The sequence below is a fragment of the Chinchilla lanigera genome, unplaced genomic scaffold (assembly GCF_000276665.1).
Source record: "Chinchilla lanigera isolate Chin_1 unplaced genomic scaffold, ChiLan1.0 scaffold00021, whole genome shotgun sequence".
In the NCBI taxonomy this organism is placed as follows: Eukaryota; Metazoa; Chordata; class Mammalia; order Rodentia; family Chinchillidae; genus Chinchilla; species Chinchilla lanigera.
Window position 1 is genome coordinate 17433268 of NW_004955422.1, and position 18043 is coordinate 17451310.

The 18043-nt window shown below is 52.7% G+C and overlaps 1 protein-coding gene across 2 annotated transcripts in view; it reads right to left on the reverse strand.

Annotated features, from left to right (window-relative positions):
• Window positions 1-18043, reverse strand: part of Lrp5 (low density lipoprotein receptor-related protein 5) — an 80874-nt gene that overhangs the window by 38897 nt on the left and 23934 nt on the right. For both annotated transcript variants that reach the window (XM_013514226.1, XM_013514225.1), the window contains exons 5-7: window positions 13888-14284; window positions 11679-11850; window positions 1437-1653 (exon numbers count right to left, since the gene is read on the reverse strand). In XM_013514226.1, the coding sequence (XP_013369680.1) occupies window positions 1437-1653; window positions 11679-11850; window positions 13888-14284 (786 nt within the window). The remainder of the gene's footprint in view (window positions 1-1436; window positions 1654-11678; window positions 11851-13887; window positions 14285-18043) is intronic.

The window sequence follows — 18043 nt, forward strand, 5'->3', positions numbered from 1 at the left end:
TCCTTTCTTTCCTTTCTTTCCTTTCTTTCCTTTCTTTCCTTCCTTCCTTCCTTCCTTCCTTCCTTCCTTCCTTCCTTCCTTCCTTCCTCTCTCTCTCTCTCTCTCTCTCTCTCTCTCTTTTTTAAAGCTGATGGTGAGAACCGTGTTCACTTACTTTAGGGCAGCCTGTTTTCTCACTCTGCTATTAACATGTTGCTAAAATTAGTTTTAATTTAGTGCTTACGTTAAAAAAAAGAATCCTTTTGGTCATATCCTTTAAAAAATCATGAGATCCAAAGAAAGAGGGAGGCAATTTCTCAACATTAAGTCACAGTCCCCTGGAGATATTTTTCTTGTCTCCCACATTCTATTTTGGGCTCTCTGAACGCTCACAGGAGATCTCACCTTCCACAGTGGGGGGTAGGTATGTTTTGGAAGGTGGCTGTTAACCCTGTCCCATCCACAGTCTTGGCCTCAGGAGCGTAGGTTAGATAAAGACCTGGCCATAGTGACAAGAAGCACAGCTGTCCCCGAGGTCACCACATCACTTCACCCAGGTGTTTGCTCAGCTGTCCTTCCTGCCAGGCCCACCCTGGCCCACCCATGTGTCCCCTCAGTTCCAAGCTCAGGACCCTGTCTCCCATCATAGAGCCAGGTACCCTTCTGACTCACAGCTGTAGCCACCAGCCTGGTAGCAGAGCTAATCAGGGGTGTCTCACCTGCTGGACTGTAAGCGCTCAACTATAAGCTAGGGTCTCTCTCCTCTCACTCTCCCATCCGGCGAAGGTTCCCTAAGTATCTCGACACACAGGCACAATACTAGGCAGCAGGGCCCCAGCTGGGAACAGGGCTCCTGCCTCAGGGGGTACCCAGTCCCATCTCCCCTACTCCTGGATATGGCTCTCTCCAACATAACCCATGGGTCTGCACTTGGAACCCTTCTCAGAGACCAACAGTCATGTCAAACAAAGGTCTCCTAAGACAGCTCTTAGCCGATCCTGGTTTTCAGATAAAAGGTGTGTGTTTGAGGGTCCCAGCCTGGTCAGAGTGGACAACAGTCACAGCACAGCCCAGTGACAAGAACAAGACAGATCCAGGTGAGTCCTGAGTCTGCTCACTCACCAGCTGCACGGCTTTGCCTCCCTCTGCCTGGTGTCAATAGGGAAGCCACTATGATTACCGTATGGGCTAATGGGCACTCTGACCCTCAGCCAGGGTCTGGCACCCTTGGTGCTCAGCAATATTAACCACAATGATTACTGACACTCTTGGTCGATAACTACTACCTAGTCCATATCCCTGGGCAAAATGCTATCCCCATTGCTACCTGTCCTTAACCATGTATGTACAATCACCTTGTCCTGTCCTGTCCTGTTCATCTCCTGAGTGTGGCCCCTGCTGGACACTCACATCAAGGTCTGGACCGGTCTTAGCTCCCTTCACTTCCCCAGACTCACCAATGACCTTGGCCACATTCACGGCTTTGAGCCCCATCAGGTCGGGCAGCTGATCAATGATGACATCCCTGCTCGCCTTGACCTTGTGCACCCGCTCGATGCTGCGCCGTTGCCAGTCAGTCCAGTAGATGAAGTCCCCCAGTAGTGTGAACCCGAAGATGTGCGGAAGCTTGTCCTCCAGGAGAGTCCGTCTCTTGGTCCCATCCATGTTGATCACCTGCATAGGGACAAGGTCTGGAGGCTGGGGCCGGGCCACTGAGAGCCAACCCTGACCCTGCCTTGGATTTGACCTGTCCCATAAGAGACAGGGTCAACTCCCAGGAGCCTCTGCTCTGCCTGCACCTTGCCAGACACGGGAGATTGCCAAGAGCTACAGCCCATGGCAATGCAAGTGACATTTTCATACGCTGCCACATCCTCAGTTCATGGAGCAGGGATGGGCCCACCTCAGGGGTCCTTCCACAGCCTCTCCGCCTGGGTGTGGCTGCCAGGAGTGCCAAGGGGTGGGCCTCAAGGAGGAGGACTCTCAGGATTCATTAGCGCTGCTTGTGGGGGAAGCCCAGAGTTGAAGGCTCCAACACAGAGTTTCAAAAGTCTGGGCAGCTACAGGCCCAGGGCAAGTTCATCCCACTTCTCTGTCAGATAACCTCTTGCTCACTCAGGCACAGACGAACTCCGAGGGCACCACCTGTTCAAAATCCAGACCTGCAGGTCTAAGGCCCTTTCTTCTCTGTTCACTCTGAGATGGCAAAGCTAAACTGTTTACCTGGAAGGTCAATGCTGATGAAAAGCAATCACTGCAAAAGCAACACAAAATGCCTTAACAAGCTGTTGGCTACAGTCACTGGACAGGCGGGATTCTGAGGATCCTACATAAGCAACACTAGGCGCTCAGGCTCTCTTGACATGATAAAACATGAGACAATTAGAGGCAAGTCTCTGCAGGCCTCGGCACCAGAGTCCACTTCTGGCTCATCAGAAAAGCTACAAATGCTATTTTGCAGGCAGCACAAATACAAGGCAGCCAAACATGTGCTGAGCAGAAAAGACTGGTTCTGTATGGTTGGACAGCAAGGGGCACCACTCTCAGCCAAGTGGGGAGAACTGGCAGCTCTGGCGCCTCAGTCTGGGGTCCCACAGTACTCAGCATCCTTGGGCCGGTCTTTGCACCCAGCATCCAACCTCCGTCTCACCACTTATAATCGAGAGGACCAGACTAGCCAGTTGCTAAGTCACCTAGGGAATGTGAGAAAGCAAAGAACAAAGGCTGCCCACAGCCTAAATCACAATCAGAGGCTCCTCAATGCTGCTCCCAAGCAGGCCAGGTGCAAAGCACAGCCATACCTAGAGGTGGGAGCTTCAGCTGCATCTTGCACCAGCCCCTGTGCTGGGCACGTCCCTGGCGGCTCAGTGAGCAGCAGGAGGTGGTGATGGATGGTTTGGTCCACACTGTCTAGGGTTCTTGCCTCATTCTGCCCCCACAACAAGAAGGCACATAAAGACAATGCAGACACAGCATCCCAGCATGGAGAAGGCCAAGGGGGTTCTTGCCCAGGTTAAAGCCAGGCAGTGAAGTGAAGACAGCAGCCAGTTAGAGGCAGGTTCTGCCCAGCCTGGGGACCTTGGGATACCAGGGCCCAGGGAGGGACCAGAAATGCAGTGCGTGCACACTAGGAAGAAAATAATCCACACCAAGGAAAAGAAAGGACTTGAAGTTTAAGTCTACCAGGAGGTCAGTAAGAGACTTTGCTCTGTTTCCACACTTTCTTCATTTTCTTTAATATAAATTCCCAAATACGTTAAATTGAACTGAGGTGAAGAGTATATGTGTCCCAGCCTCATTCAAAACAATGAAAAGAACCCTGCAGAGGACCCGGGAAGACGAAGGTGACAGGGCACTGGTTGGCAGCCACTTCCTCTCTCTTCACCTTTGCTCCCCACTTCCCTGTTACGCCAAAACAAAGTAGGAAGAGGCTGGGCTGTCCTGCTGGGTGGGGTCCAGTCACCCACAGGAAGGACAGGATGCCGCTCTGGCTGGCGCAGGGTAGTCTGGGGAGGGAAAGCCTTGTTCAAACCTCTACAGTGACTGGGAAACCACACCCCACCACACCCCTCCTCACACAGATTACAGAACCTCTTCACAGCCTACAGCAGTGATGGCGAAACTTTTACAGCTTTCAGTGATAACAAACAACCCACTCACTGAGGCAAGCACACCACGGGTTCGCCACCACTGGCCTAGAAGAACATGGGGCCTGCAGTGAGCACTTCTTAGCCGCTCTATTATGGGAGAACAGAAAGGACCCCACAGTAGCCTTTTGTTGTTGTTCTGGGGATGGAACCCCCGACCTCCATGCCAAGGGCATGCCAAGCATAAGCTCTACTACTGAGCTACACCCCCAGCCCTTTTTATTTTTATTTTGAGATAGGGTCTTCCTAAGTTGTCCAGGCTGCCCTTGAACTTGCAATCCTCCAGCCTCAGCCTAAGTAGTGTGCACCATTGCTCCTGACTCCAGAGTAGCCTTTTCGCGACAACTTTCAGCACCCCTTAGCAAGCTGCAATGCATCTGTAAAATCAGATGCCGTGCCGGGGTTCCCACATGTGGAACATGAGGAGTAGGGGTGGTCTTCCATGTTGCCTCTGCACTCAAGTTAGCAGCCTCTACCTACCCCGCGGCTGGACCTTTTCATAATCCCTGAGCCAGGCTGTGCTCCTGGAGGGAATGAGGGGAGACACAGAATGTGCCCGTCCTGCCTCCTGGGAGGTGACAAGTCAAAACAGAACTCAGAATAGCAGGATCCCATCTCAGACACCGATGAGCCCAGAAGCCAGGATAGAACACGGAGCCAGAGTTTCTATGACAGGGTAAGCAAACATTTGCTGCACAGGCTAGAAAATATTTCCAGCTTTGAGGCCGTAACAGTGGCAGGGCGGAAGCACCTATGGAGCACGCACAGAAGAAGTGTGGCTGAGTTCCAGCAAGACTTTGTGGATGCAATTTGGATACAGAATTTTGAATTGCATATAACTTCTATAGGTCATGAAATCCATTAAAAAAGGCAACCCCAACTGATCTGAAAACAATATGCAGTATGAAAACCATTGCTGAACTCCTACCATCTTGTATGGTGAAGCTCTGCATCATTTCTAATTTTTTTTTATTGTTACGGTTTTTGACTGTTTGATCAATCTTACATTCTTATGTCTGGTGGACTGAGCAACTTCATTGAAGATAACAGTATGCAATGCAGCAACCACGGTTAATTCCTATCATTTTGTTTTGAGGTCTTGTATCATTTTTGTTGTTTTTGTGTTGTTTTGATTTTGTCTTCATTGTTGTTTTGTTAGTTTTTTTAATAAAAAAAAATGGCAACTACTCTCAGCTTGAACATGGTTTTAAAACAGGCAGGAGGGGCTGAGGATATGGCTCAGTAGCACAGCACCTACTGGCAAGCACCAACTCCTGAGTTCAAGTCCCAGTAACCCCCATCCCAAATAAATAAATAAACAAACAAACAGGCAGCAGGCTGGACTTGTCTATGCGTCAGGCTTGCCAGCCCCTGCCCCAGGAGCTCTGATACTCTGGTTTGTTGGGAAAGGAAATTAGACCCAAAAGGCTACATCCGGGGATAGTCAGGTGCCACAGCGCTAGGGCCAGCCTGCCTCCCACAGCCCTCTGCCCTGTCCTCTCCCCAAGCAGACCTCTGCCTTCCCGACCAGTGCATCTGGAGCTGGCAGACCAGCACCTATGAGGTGGGAAGGCAGGCTGGGCAAACCCCAGAGAAGCCCACCCTCAACGGTCTACAAGTCTGACCATGCAAAATTGGGCTCCAAGAAGTGACCAGATGTGCCAGTTCCTCGTAATGATCCTCTATTTCCTATGACATAGCTGTGCAGAGCTGTGAGCCTAAGTCCAGTTCTCTGATAGCACATGTTTAAAGGGAAGAGAGTCCCACTCTGGAGGGAACGATGATCGTGGTCAAGCACAAACCCCGAATGAAATCCATTATAGTGGTTGGGCAGGGTAGTGTGTGGCACTCTGGGAGGCTGAGGCAGGAAAAACATAGTGCAAGCCCAGCCTGGGCAACTTAGCAACTTAGTGAGACCCCCTCTGAAAAATAAACAAACAAATAAAAAATGGAATGGCTCAGTGCAAAAGCCTTAGGTTCAATCTGTAGAAGGAGAAGGGAGGAGTATGGTGATTTTATTTCACATAAGGAGAAAGATTTTGAACACCCAGCTCTCCAGCTTGAACGCCAGTTCGCTAACTTATCTCCCAGGGTGACTATCCCTCTCTGCTCCCTAGGCACTCCTTCCATGAGTGTTTATTTTGGCTGTGCACTGTGTCACCTCCAGCAGCTTAGAAAAATCTCAGAGCAGGGGACAAATACCTAGTGAGGAGCAGGTAGGGCCACCAAGGGAGCATGGGTGGGAATAACAGCACTCCTGACCTGGAAGTGTCCTGTGTGCCCTTCAGGGGGCAGCACAGAGACAATTCGAGCTGGGTCTCAGAGCTTTGCTTTGAGAGCCAACATCTGCCCACAGATAGGTGAAATGATGGCAATGATGACAATGCCAATGACTACTGGGTGAAGGGAATGCACAGGCCTGGATAGAACAGAACAGTGTCCCATTCTGGAAAGGAACACCCTCACTGGGTGACGTGGCTGGAGATGACCCAGGCTTCCCGAGGAAGCGCCAGGGGCAGCTTGGCACATAGGTCCAAGACTCGGGAAAGTGTTCCAGACAAAAGGAACGACTGGGGAGGCCCTGCTACAGCCTGGTACTCACTAAAAAGCACACTCAGAGGGAGAGAAGACTAGGGTCCAAGTGTCATCTACCAGGGACTCCTTAAGGAGACAAAAGACCTTGGTTGCTGCAAGCTGTATTTGGTGGCACGTGACAGACCATGGCAGGTCAGAAGAGGAGCCTCCAGCTGGGCCTGGAAGCCCCATGGGCAGGGTGACAGCAGTGTGGCAGGCAGGGTCCCAGCTACACACTGGAGGGTCCCTGCATGGGCTAAAAATGGCTAAGTGCATCCACAGGGCAGGAGATTTCAATCCCAAGGGCTCTAGACCTGGGATGAAGGTTAAGGAGGCAACCCACTGGCAAAGCCAGCATCAGGCTAGGATTCCTAGTCCAGGAGGCTGGAAGGCCAGAACGAGCCACTCCAGGGAATTAGAGGGAACACAGGGCCCTAGCCTATGCCCACCTGGACAAGGCAGGTCCTGAACACAACTGCAACCTGCCGGCATCAGGAATGACCTAGATGGCCCCAGCAGCGGGGAGAGGAGCTCAGGGCCATCTCCCACAAGGAGGCAGCGAGGCACTGGCCTCAGCCCGCACCCTGTGACTCTCAGTTGTTACCAATGATGACAACCAGCTGGTCATCAGGTAGGGTGGCCACTACCATGTATGTAAAGTGCTGATCCCTCAAACCTGATTTCCAGGACAGTTGTCACATAAATGGCCAGCAGGAGGACGCCGCCTGGACCTACCCACACCCTCCATTCAGTCAACCTGATCAGTGTGCTAATGCCACCCAGATGGAACCCAATTCATCAGCTCGACACTCTCAGACCTTTGTCCTTCTCTCGACTCATCAAAGGATCAGCCAGGCTGTCTGTAAATCCTCCCTGGGGACGGAAGTTGGGACACAGGTAGCCTGGCTGCCTCTTCAAAGGGACAGCCAGTTCACACCATGCACAGTGCCTTTCTTTCAGTGCCTGCACTCTGCTTTCAAAGCCAGGACAGGCATACACCATGTTGAATGGGACCCTTCCTCCCCCTCAAAGTCAAGGGGCAGCAGATGCCTCCGGCTGGTGCTGAGGTTTATGAAAATGTGGCTTGGCCATATCATTCTCTTCTCTCGGGAAAGTGTTCCAGACAAAAGGAATGACTGGGGAGGCCCTGCTACAGCCTGGTAATGTGGCTTGGCCATATCATTCTCTTCTGACATAACTTCTTAGAAATGTCACCATGGTTCAAAGCATGTCCTGTCTCTTTCCTGACCTCTCACACCTTTCCTGACCATGTCTCCTACCTGGAGTGTCTAACATGTAAGCATGTGTCCTGGCACCTTGGCAGCTCCCCAAATGGTTCTAAGACCTCCCAGTCAGCAGCGGCCACTGTGCCTGGGGAGCAGCCACCTGCAATAGTCTGTGTAAGAGGCAGCCAAAGGGCACTTTGCAGGAGCACCTATTGCGTGTGTTTATGAAGGCTCCCAAGGCCTGGAACACACCTGCTGCACATTACATGCTCATTAAATGCTGATTACTGAGTGAGTAGTAACCAGTCTACAGTTCCTGCCTGGAAGGTGGGTGTCCGTGGCACAAACCTGTGGGCAGATCCCCAAGTGTATTCTCCAAAGCCCGCTGCTATGACAGCAGCCTGAACCTGGGTATCTCTCCACTCAAACACACTACAAGGTTTGTTCCAGGATCTGGGCTGGACCTTGGGAAAAGCCACGATCCTTGGGCACCTGCCGACACATCCAGGTTCAGCTCCTGCTCTCAGAAAAGGAAGGAAGCTGCACCAAGTTCCAGCAGAAAACAAGGAACCCATGGTCTCCGCATCCATGTTGCACGGACAGCCTCCCTGGGGCCAGTGAGTAACCAGCACAGTCCCCTCAGCTCAGCTGAGGCACTGAGCCCTTGGCCTGGTTCGGACCATGGTAGGGAAAGAGAGGGGCCTTCAGCGGTGTAGTCTGAGAATGTTTCTGTGACTGGCTCCCCTCCCTGTACCACGTTTTTCAGCACAGCACAGGCTCTGAGGGGAGGCCCATGGGAAGTGCGCTCCGGTCCCTACCCACTGCCCTCGCTCCTCACTGCTCCTTTTCTGTGTCTGGCAGGGAGCTCCCTGAGGTCAGGCCAAGTGCTTACAGCATGAGTTCCTGAGTGAGCTGTGCCAGCACTGCCCACTGCCTGCCACTCTGTGGTAGACTTGGGTCCATCACTCACTCCTCGTCCCCCACCCTTCTCTACCCAGTGCCACCATTTTCAGTTCCTCTGGTCATTCAGGAAACTATTGTCCTCTGACCTTTCTTGCCTCCCATGTTCAGAGTATCTCTCACCTGTCTAGGTGCTAATGGGAGGGCGTCACCACCCCCTCCCTCTTCCTCTCTCCCTTCAGCTTCTGTCTGTCACCATTACAGTGGCTCAACACTACAGGGCTTGGTTGATATATGGACTCCTTGTAAGACCAGGAAATCAAAAGATCATGCTTACAGCACTGTGACAGTAAAGACACAAGCCAAGCGATGACTTTCAGGGATACCCTTTTCCTGTGACATCTTTGATTCTTCCAGAATGAATTTCTCTTCTTACTTTCTGACTTCTCCTGATGTTTCTAACTTCCTAAGCACAGCATCAAGGATCTGGGCTTTGGCAGGGCGTGGTGGCTCATGCCTGTAATCCCAGCACTCCAGAGGCTGATGAGGCAGGAGGACTGTTGCAAGTTCAAGACCAGTCTGGGCTACAAAGTGAGCTCAAGGCCAACCTGAACTGCATAGTGAGACTCTGTCTCAAAAAGACAAAAAAAAAAAAAAAAAAAAAAGAATCTGGGCTTCAGGCCAGCAAGTATAGTTCAGTGGCAGAGCGCTTGCCTAACACATGCAAGATCCTGAGTTCCGTCCTCAGCACACAGGAGGAGGAAGAGAAGGAGGAACAGGGGGAGCAGGAAGAAGAGAAAACAAGAAAAAAATCTGGACTTCTTTCTTAAAGACACCCTCCACTGCCCTAGGCCCTCTGTCCCACTCCAATCAGGACCTCCAGATGTGGGTTGATTTTAAGATTGACCTGTATGTCTATATATTCAGTCTGGGGTAAATGCTCCTGTTCTGAGCTGTAATCTGTCATCTGAAATGTGGGACGCGCTGGGGGCCCTGTCCCTGACATTGGGAAGCTGCAGGGAAGGGTTTCAGGAAAGGGCTAGGCTTGATGGACTCTAAGCTAGAGGCCCTGCACAGGTCATTTTCCCCTGGACCTCAGTTTCTCCTCTGCAAATGCAAACTAGGAAGCATTTCTCAAAATTCTGCCATAGGACAAACCCATGATGAGATACTCGATGTCATTAGCCATCAGGGAAACAGAAATCCAACCATGTGGGGCACCACTACAATGGTTAGGATTAAAAATAAAAAAATAATTAAAAAAAAGAACAGAAAAGAACAAGGGTTGGCAATAAGGTAGAACTTAAAACAAATCGTCATACACTGTCAACAGAAATGTTAACGGTACAGCTGCTATGGAAAACACTTTAACGGTCCCTCAGAAAGTCCAACATAAAAGGATTATATGATCCAGCACTTCCAGTCCTAGGCAGATATCCACAGTAACTGAAAAGGTATTTCAACACAAACCTGTACACAAATATTCACAGCAGCATCATTCATAGAAAAAGACAAAGGTCTATCACCTGACGAACAGACAAAGAAAGGGTGGAATATTAGCCAGCCGTGAAAAGAAAGGAAGTATGGACACGTGTGCAGCATGCATGAGCTTTGAGAACATTATGTAACTAACAGACACAAAAGGCCACATACGTAGGATTCCTATCACAGGAAATGTCCAGAAGAGACAAATCCAGAGAGACAGGAAGTGGATTCACAGCTGCCAGAGGCCAAGGGGCTGGGGGAGGACCGGAGTGATTGGGAACAGGCCCAGCGTTTCCTTCTGGGGTGATGAGGGCTCTGGAAGGAGAGCACACCGAGCTGCACAGCACTGTGGAAACACTCAATGCCACACTGCTGCGGGAGTGTAGGCAGGCCCTGCAGCATCTCTGGCTGCATACATTCCTAACAGGCTCCCGGGCAGGTGGAGTACATGAAGCCAAACCATCCTCAGCTGCCTCAGAAGTCAGGTCCTCACCTTGTGGCTCCCAGGCCCAGGAGACCAGGAGATAGGTGTCTCCAAAATCCTGTTAGCAACAAAATCATCTTTTTTTTTTTTCTCTAGACTAAATTGCCAAGACTGGCCTTGAACTTGATACCCTCCTGCCTCAGCCTCCCTAGTCACTATAGTAGATTATAGCTCCCTAGTAGATTACAGAGTATGCCACCACGCTCTTCACAAAATTCTTTTTTTTTTTTTTTTTAAAGATCGTTTATAAGGAGTTTCACCAAGAAATGGCTACAATCATAGCCCTTTGGGTTTTCATGTCTTTGGGGACAAGAACCCCAAAGCCCAAGATTCTTGTCCCCAATGACACCAAGGATCCTCCCACTGAGAAGCAGGGTCTGAAATCCTGTGACAGACACATGTCCATGCTCTCACCCCATGCTCCCCCTGCAAGCTGCCTGGCTCAGGTCCCCCTCAGAAGCCAGGAGAAGAGGGGCACCCAGTGACAGCCCTCATGGTGACATCACCAGGGAGTGATACAAACACACTCACATCCTGGGATTGTCTGGAAGTTACCAGAAAGAGAGGGAGGTATCCACCCAGAGGAAGGGAACCAACAGCAGGGACATACTGGGACAAGGACAAACGTCACTGCCGTGCTGCCGCCATCAACTGCATCTCAAAAGAAATGCCTGTGGAAGAGGCTCCAGGGTGAGCAAAGAGCAAGCTGCCAAAGGAGCCATACAGGACGACACCACTTAAATTAAACCAGGCAGGGGCTGGGGATTTAGCTCAGCGGCAAAGCGCCTGCCTGGCAAGCGCAAGGTCGTGAGTTCGGTTCCCGGTACCGGAGAAAAACCAAAAAAAAAATAATAATAAATTAAACCAGGCAAACCACACCGAACAGGACTACATGCTGCTGGGGGGAGCCCGCGTCAGCTAAAAACCCCGAACTGTCTTTAACCACTTGGGAGTGAATCACTGAACTCAGGACAGCAGTGGCCTCTGGCTTTAGCAGCATCAGTGTTTTACGTCTTCAGCTGCAGGCTGGACATGTGAGGGTCTGCTTGTTTTCTTCTGATCCCTTTGTGTTCTGAAATAGGTTAAGCAGCAAAGGTGAGGGGGCTCCTATCCCCTCCCATGATGGCATCACGGCACGTGGTGCAAGGCCACTAACTCACACAGACCTTCTCAAGGCCCCTCTGCGCGTCACAAAGTATTGTCCTAAAATACTTTCCAAGGATCTCATCGCCCAACACACAAAGGGACTGCCCTGCCCGCAGCAGCCCCATGGGACAGGCACAGGTGTGGCCAGGCCAGGCCCCTGGATGCAGAGACAGCAAGAAGCACCCTTACCGCGCAGTTTCCCCTCCATCCTCGTGCCACCCCCTCAGCAGGACTCACCTCAATTTTGTCTGTCTTGGCATCTCCCCAGTACAACTTGCCCTCCTGCAGGTCCAGGGCCAAGCCATTGGGCCACCCGAGGGAGGTGTTCACCAGGACATGCCGCTCCCGCCCGTCCAGGTTGGCACACTCGATTTTGGGGTTCTCCCCCCAGTCTGTCCAGTACATGAGGCTGCAGAAGAAGCAAGTGCCCATGACAGCATCTGTCTCACCTCTGTCACCTCCTCGGTTCCAAGTGTGACCCCTCCCCCAGCTTCCCCATCGCATGGAGGGCTCAGCTCAGGCTGAGCCAGGAAGAGCTTTGGCTTCACAGGAATCGTGGTGGCCCAGAGTGACACCACCATATGTACCCTCGGACTCACAGAGGCCAGGGCCTCATCTCCTGCCCCCACGCTGACAGGAGACACCCTGCCGAGGGTTTGGGACAGCCTTTCATCAGACCTGGGGGCTGCCAGATGGAGGCAGGAGGCCAAGCGGAGCCTTCTGTGACACAGAGCGGCTCCCTAGCGCCACGGACGGTGGGTTATCTGTGGCCCCAGGAGGGTAGCTATGTCCTGAGTAGTGGCTGGGGGCAGAGGTTTCAGTGCAGGAAAACGAGCCCAAGCTGAGTCCATGTCACAGCCTCAGCTGCTGCCGCATTTGACCAGTCCCAGTCCCCTGGGCACCCTTCCTCCTCAGCAATCTGGACACCATAGTCTCCCACACCTGACTGCCAAACCTATTTAGCTAGAGATCCTAAGACTCAAAATGAAGGTTTGGAAGGACTCAGAAGTCTGCTCTTCCAGCTCATTTCACAGTGGAAGACCGCTGAGGCCCGTGGGGCTGTGGCTTGACCAAGTACACTGACAGCAAAGCAGAAAGCAGATCCTGAGCCTCCTGACCTCAGGGCCATCTCCCCTCCTCCTGAGCTGACCACCGGCCCCTCTTCCCTCTCAATCCCAAAGCCCCAGGGGACCCTGTGCCTTGCCCTAGCCATCCTCCTTGGGTGACAATCCTACCTTCAACCGCCAACATGGAGCTGCTGTGTTCACCTGCTGCTGTGTCTCAGAGTCACAGAAGGCTGCTCAAGTGCCAACCCTCTTCCCAGCCCTCCATCCTGACCACTGCACCATGCATCGGGGTGTAACCCACTTGACCTGCTCAGCCTCTACACTTGAGCCCTGTGGCAGGACAAGCTCCACAGCCAGCCAGGCTGGAGCCGGCTGCCACCACCCACAGGCACCAGGAGGAAAGTCACTTTGCCTTCAGAGCCTCGGCCCTGGGCCATGAAAAAGAACAACACCTTTGGTGCCATGAGGTGCTCTGCAGATGGCAACCACCATTACTGTCCTTTGGCCACCTCATGGCATGTCAGGACACAGGCCACATCCTGCACAGAAGACAGGCAGTGTGCGCAGCATCCCAGCCCAAGCCCACCTCCTCTTTCACGGTCTACCCATCAGTGTTTCAATTAGGGGCACCCAGAGAGGCACTCGGCCACTACCCTCTGAGCTTCTGGGGTCTCAGCAGGCCCCCTCACTCACGGAAAAGCTCTCTCTTCACACAGACCCCTTAAATAGAAAGTTGGAAACAAAATGTTGGGTCTAGTCCCCAATTTGCTACCTAGCGGCTGTGTGACCTAGGGAAAGTTCCTTACTTCTCTGGGCTTCAGAATCCTGTACTATACAACTGTGCCTACCCCACAGGTAAGCGGAAGATGAAAAGTCACTGTGTGTTCAGAAGAGGCTGGGCTATGGTAGGTACCACACAACCACCACCCTCACTGTCGCCATGAGCGTCGCGGAAGTCACCCTGGTAGACTGATGCGCTACAGGATGAGGAAACTAACACTCAGGGGAAGCAGTGACTACTCCAGTCTCCAGGGCTTTCTATGCATTGCACACAGCCTGTCTCAAAGTCTACCCTAAGGACCAGCACCGGCAGCATTAGCTAAGAAATGCAAGTTCTCAGGCTGGGGGTATAGCTCAGCAGCACAATGCCTGCCTGGCAAGCACAAGGTCCTGAGTTCAATTCCCAGGACAAAAGGAGGGATAGAAGGAGGGAGGGAAGGAAGGAAGGAAGAGGGGAGAAATGCAAGTTCTCAACCGGCTAGACCCACTGTGTCAGAATTCGGGTGCCCCACCCTCTGCAAGTGATTTGGATGCCAGGGAAACCTCCAGGGCAGCATGTTTAAGTTTCCTGGCACCCAGGTGGCCCTGCCCAGCCTTACCCCATCACAGGATGCAGTACGATAGCCCGGGGCTCGTCCAGGTCCTCAGACACCAGGATCTTGCGGGAGGTGCCGTTGAGCCGCGTCACCTCGATGCGGTCAGTGCCCGTGTCGGTCCAGTAGAGGTTGCGGGCCACCCAGTCCACAGCAATGCCATCGGGGTCGTTGATCTCAGTGTTCACCAGTGTCTGCGCCCCCGACCCATCCAACCGTGCCCTGCGGATGGCCCGCACCTCATCATCCGTCCAGTAGACGTGGCCCTCCAACGGATCATAGTCAATGGCAATGGCGTGCCGGATGTCATCCACCTGAAGCACAATGTCTGTGAAGTCTGGTGTGTCCAGAGAGATCCTCCGCAGGTCCGTGCGCCGGGCCAGCAGCAGCACCTCCTCAGCCCCTGGGAAGACACGAAAGACTGGGACTGGGGACAGCATGGCAGAGGAGGGTCCCAGCCAGATCCCTGCATCTCTTGGTACAAGAAGCAACATGCACCATACACTTCCTATGGTCACTTGTTCATTTTCCTGACAGCTCAGTGAGGCTGGCACTATTTGGTTATTATAGGGTGGCTTCAACCCATACGTGAGAGCTGCCTCAGTCAAAGATGCCCTACAAACCCTCTGCTGGTTACAAGTCAGCTTCAACCCAAAGCCCAAGTCCTGCTGATATGCTGGGCACCAGAACCTATGTGCCAGTCCCACTCCTCACAGTCCCCAGAAGGTCCCACCTTACAGCTGCTCCGTCTACCTGGCTCCATGCAAATGCCACATCCTGTGTGAAGCCCTCCCCAGTCCCACTCAGGAGGTAGCTTTTAGCCTTGTGGCTACAATTGGAGCAGGAGCCCCCGCATTGCTCTGCTGCCTGGCTCCCAAGCAGGACCAGCATTGCCCATTCAGTGAATTAACCTCTTTATACACCCAAAACGTGCATGGTGCACTGATAGGGAAAAAACCCTGGCTCTGAGAGACCAGTGGGGCACTTTCAGCTATACCAAGCACTTACATGGAGTTTAGGGCCCACCTGACAGGCCAGGTGGCCAAAGCAGAGACAAGTAACATCTCCGATACATGTATTTTGATCTAAGCCAGGACCCAAGGGCTCTGAGGCAATGGTCGTGATCCAGCAGGGCCTCTGTGGACTCTGCACAGTAGGGCCTTGAGGACAGGCCACCAAAGTACACTCATCACCCTGAGGATTCAGACCTGGTGACTGAACAGGGCCCTGAGGGTATGGGGTCCAGGGGGTCCAGGCAAGGGCCTGTCTACACTACCAACACAATTTTAGAACCACATCCTGACATCCCCACCCATGGCCACCAGGATCTCCACTCTACCTTAGAGCCAAGCCCGAGTAGCCAGGCAGCTTTGAGACTGACTCTTGTAATATGAGTGGATAGGGTCCAGGGCAACGCGTAGGCAGGTGAACAAGGGCAGAGTCCAGGCTGCCGGAGATGGCCTGTAGCCAGGCCAGGCACTAGTTGGGCACAGAAGGAGGCCAGGCGGAGGCTGGTCTCAAGCAAAAGCCCCCTCTTCTACCCGAGCACAGGATCTGCAGGATTGATTCAGGGTGCAATGCTAGGATTAAGGATGTCAGTGCTACCCGCCCTGAGTGGGGAGCCTGGACAAAATAAGAGACAGAAAGTCACTTGTGGCTTGCTGCTTGCTTGCTTTGCTGCCTTCTGCCTGCTGTGAACTGTTTCCCCTCTGCGATGCCCCTCTGCTATGCCACCCTGCCTTGCAGCCAGCTATTATGAACTGAAACCTCTATAATTTCAGTGTATGAACTGAAACCTCACAAACTATGAGCTAAATAAACCTTTCCTCCTTTAACATTGGGTGTCAGGTATTTTGTCTCAGCATCAAGAAAGGCAACCAAGACAAGCTGTAATGGTCATCCTGTACCCCTGGTCCGGTGGTTAGCAAATCCCAGGACCTTCTCAGGAGCCCATCCCACCCACTCTAGCTGAAGGGGCTACTCAGATCTCCACAGCTGGGCATAGGGTAGGGCAGTGAGGGGGCTGCAAGAGCCTCTTCTGAGCCCTGTGGCCTGCCCCCACACGTTCCCAATCCCCTAGGTCCTAAGGTTACAAACACCTTAAAAGCCAAGGCTGAGACTCAGCTTGTCTATAGCAGCTCCCACGCAACACACAAACACTGCTAACCCTGTCCCAGGCCCCCATCATGTAGCCGTATCAAAACCCCCAGCAGAGATGTACATGGAGCCTCATGCATTCTTCGGGACCCAGTGTGCCCCCTCTACCCCAGTAGAGAGGCCTCCCAAGACTCCTAGTGTCAAGACATGGTCCTGTCCTACTCAGCTGGGTCATTGTCACTTGCTTATTCCTGCCCTGTCTGGTTTCAAGGACCTACCCACCAAGGACGTCAGGGCCAGAGACAACTTTCAGCACTCCAGGGACACTTGCCTCCAGTCACAAAGCAGGATGAGAGGGTCTGCCCTCATACCTTGGTCCCCAGGCCCACTGCCTGGTCTCCATGGTGCCTGACCAAGCTGTAGCCTCCTGCAACTGGCATTAGCTTCCTGCCACAGGAGCAGGAACCTGAGTGACAGTGCTTCCAGGGTTCTAGTACCCTGCTCTTCAAGCAAGGGCAGAGCCACCCCTGATGCCTGCTCCAAACCCAAATTCACAATCTGATTCCTCCACTAGAGGGCGCATGTGCAACAGCTTCTTGAATTCAGGGCTGGGGAAACCAAGGCAGAGGGCAGGGCAAGAGAGGCACAGGTAGCACTCAGAAGATGCCCCAAGTAGCCAACTACAGTGGAGCCCACTGAGACTCACATTTGATTTAGTGAGAGGTGAACGTGTAAGTTCTGACTTGGGGCCTGCTGGCCAGAGAGCAAATTCTCAATTTCAACACAATCTACTCCCATTTCCAAAATGCTCTGTTGACATCGGACTGTCCTTCAAGGCCCAGGTCACAGGCCACTTCCTACTCTTTTGGGAAGCCAGTCCTGTCTCCTCTATCCCAGTGGACAGGCTGATCCTGCTCCCGCTCACTGGCCCCCTGCCAGGGTGCCACCCCCACCCCTACAGGCTCCTGGGATCCTAGCATGTGCCCTCTCACACAACACTGCACCCACAGCAGGCACCAAGCTTGTCTGCCCAGGGGCATCTCTGCATCCCAGAACAAGCAGGCAGAAGTAGGACAGCAACCTGGCCTGTTGCCGCTGTTTGACCTTGGGCAGGGTCCTGGCCATCTCTGAGCCTATTTCCTCATCTACAGTGAGGAATATAGTTGAGTCCTTGTCTAGCTCTGACATCAAAAGCATTGTAAACCGAAGGTCATGTCAGGTTCCAGCTTCATCAGTCAGTATGACAGGAGGAAAGGTACTCAAGGATACCCAGGGCCCAGCCTGGACGGTCCCGGACTATAGGGGTGCCTGCGAGACTTCCCAGAGAGGCTGTCAGGCTCCTGAGCCAAAGACGAGGTTTGTGTGCCAACTCCCACTGTCTGTAAGAGGGTCTCACCATGACTCCACAGGAAATGCTGCTCCCTGATGGAAACACATCACCTCAACTAGCATGATCTTCACACCATGTATGATTACGTCCTACTCTACTGATGTGGAACTTGATGCACAGAGGGTACAAGTGGGAAAATAAGGTCGCTGGAACACTTCGATCCATGCAACAGGCACAGGCAGGATGCACGTTTCTTACTTGCTGCCTGGTTGGCTAAAGCATCCTCCCAATATTTCTACAGGTAGCTTCCTTAGGCCAAGCTGCAGACCCATCGGAGGTGTGGGCAAAGCAGACTCAGGATCTGTCTGCCCCATGATCTCCCCCAGGTCACAGATTGTAAGTGAACAGGAGACTGTAAGTGAACAAGACCATCAAAAAACACACAACCACAGACCATAGCTAGTACTGGAAAGGTCTCTCCTACTGCTGGGGTGTCTGCTTTATGGCTCAGAACCTGTCATCACGCTAAGGATCCTGGCAGTGCTCCACACAGGCCTATTCTTCTGATACCAGGTCAACATAAAGCCCCAAGCACACCCTGCCTCCAGGGAACCCATGCCCAGTACCCCTAAGAATGACCAGAAGTAAGTCTGTGTCCAGGGCCAGGCCAACAGTGTGCACCACTGGCCTGGACTCTGCCAACGTTTGCTAGGGCTGCTGCCCACAGCTGGCCTC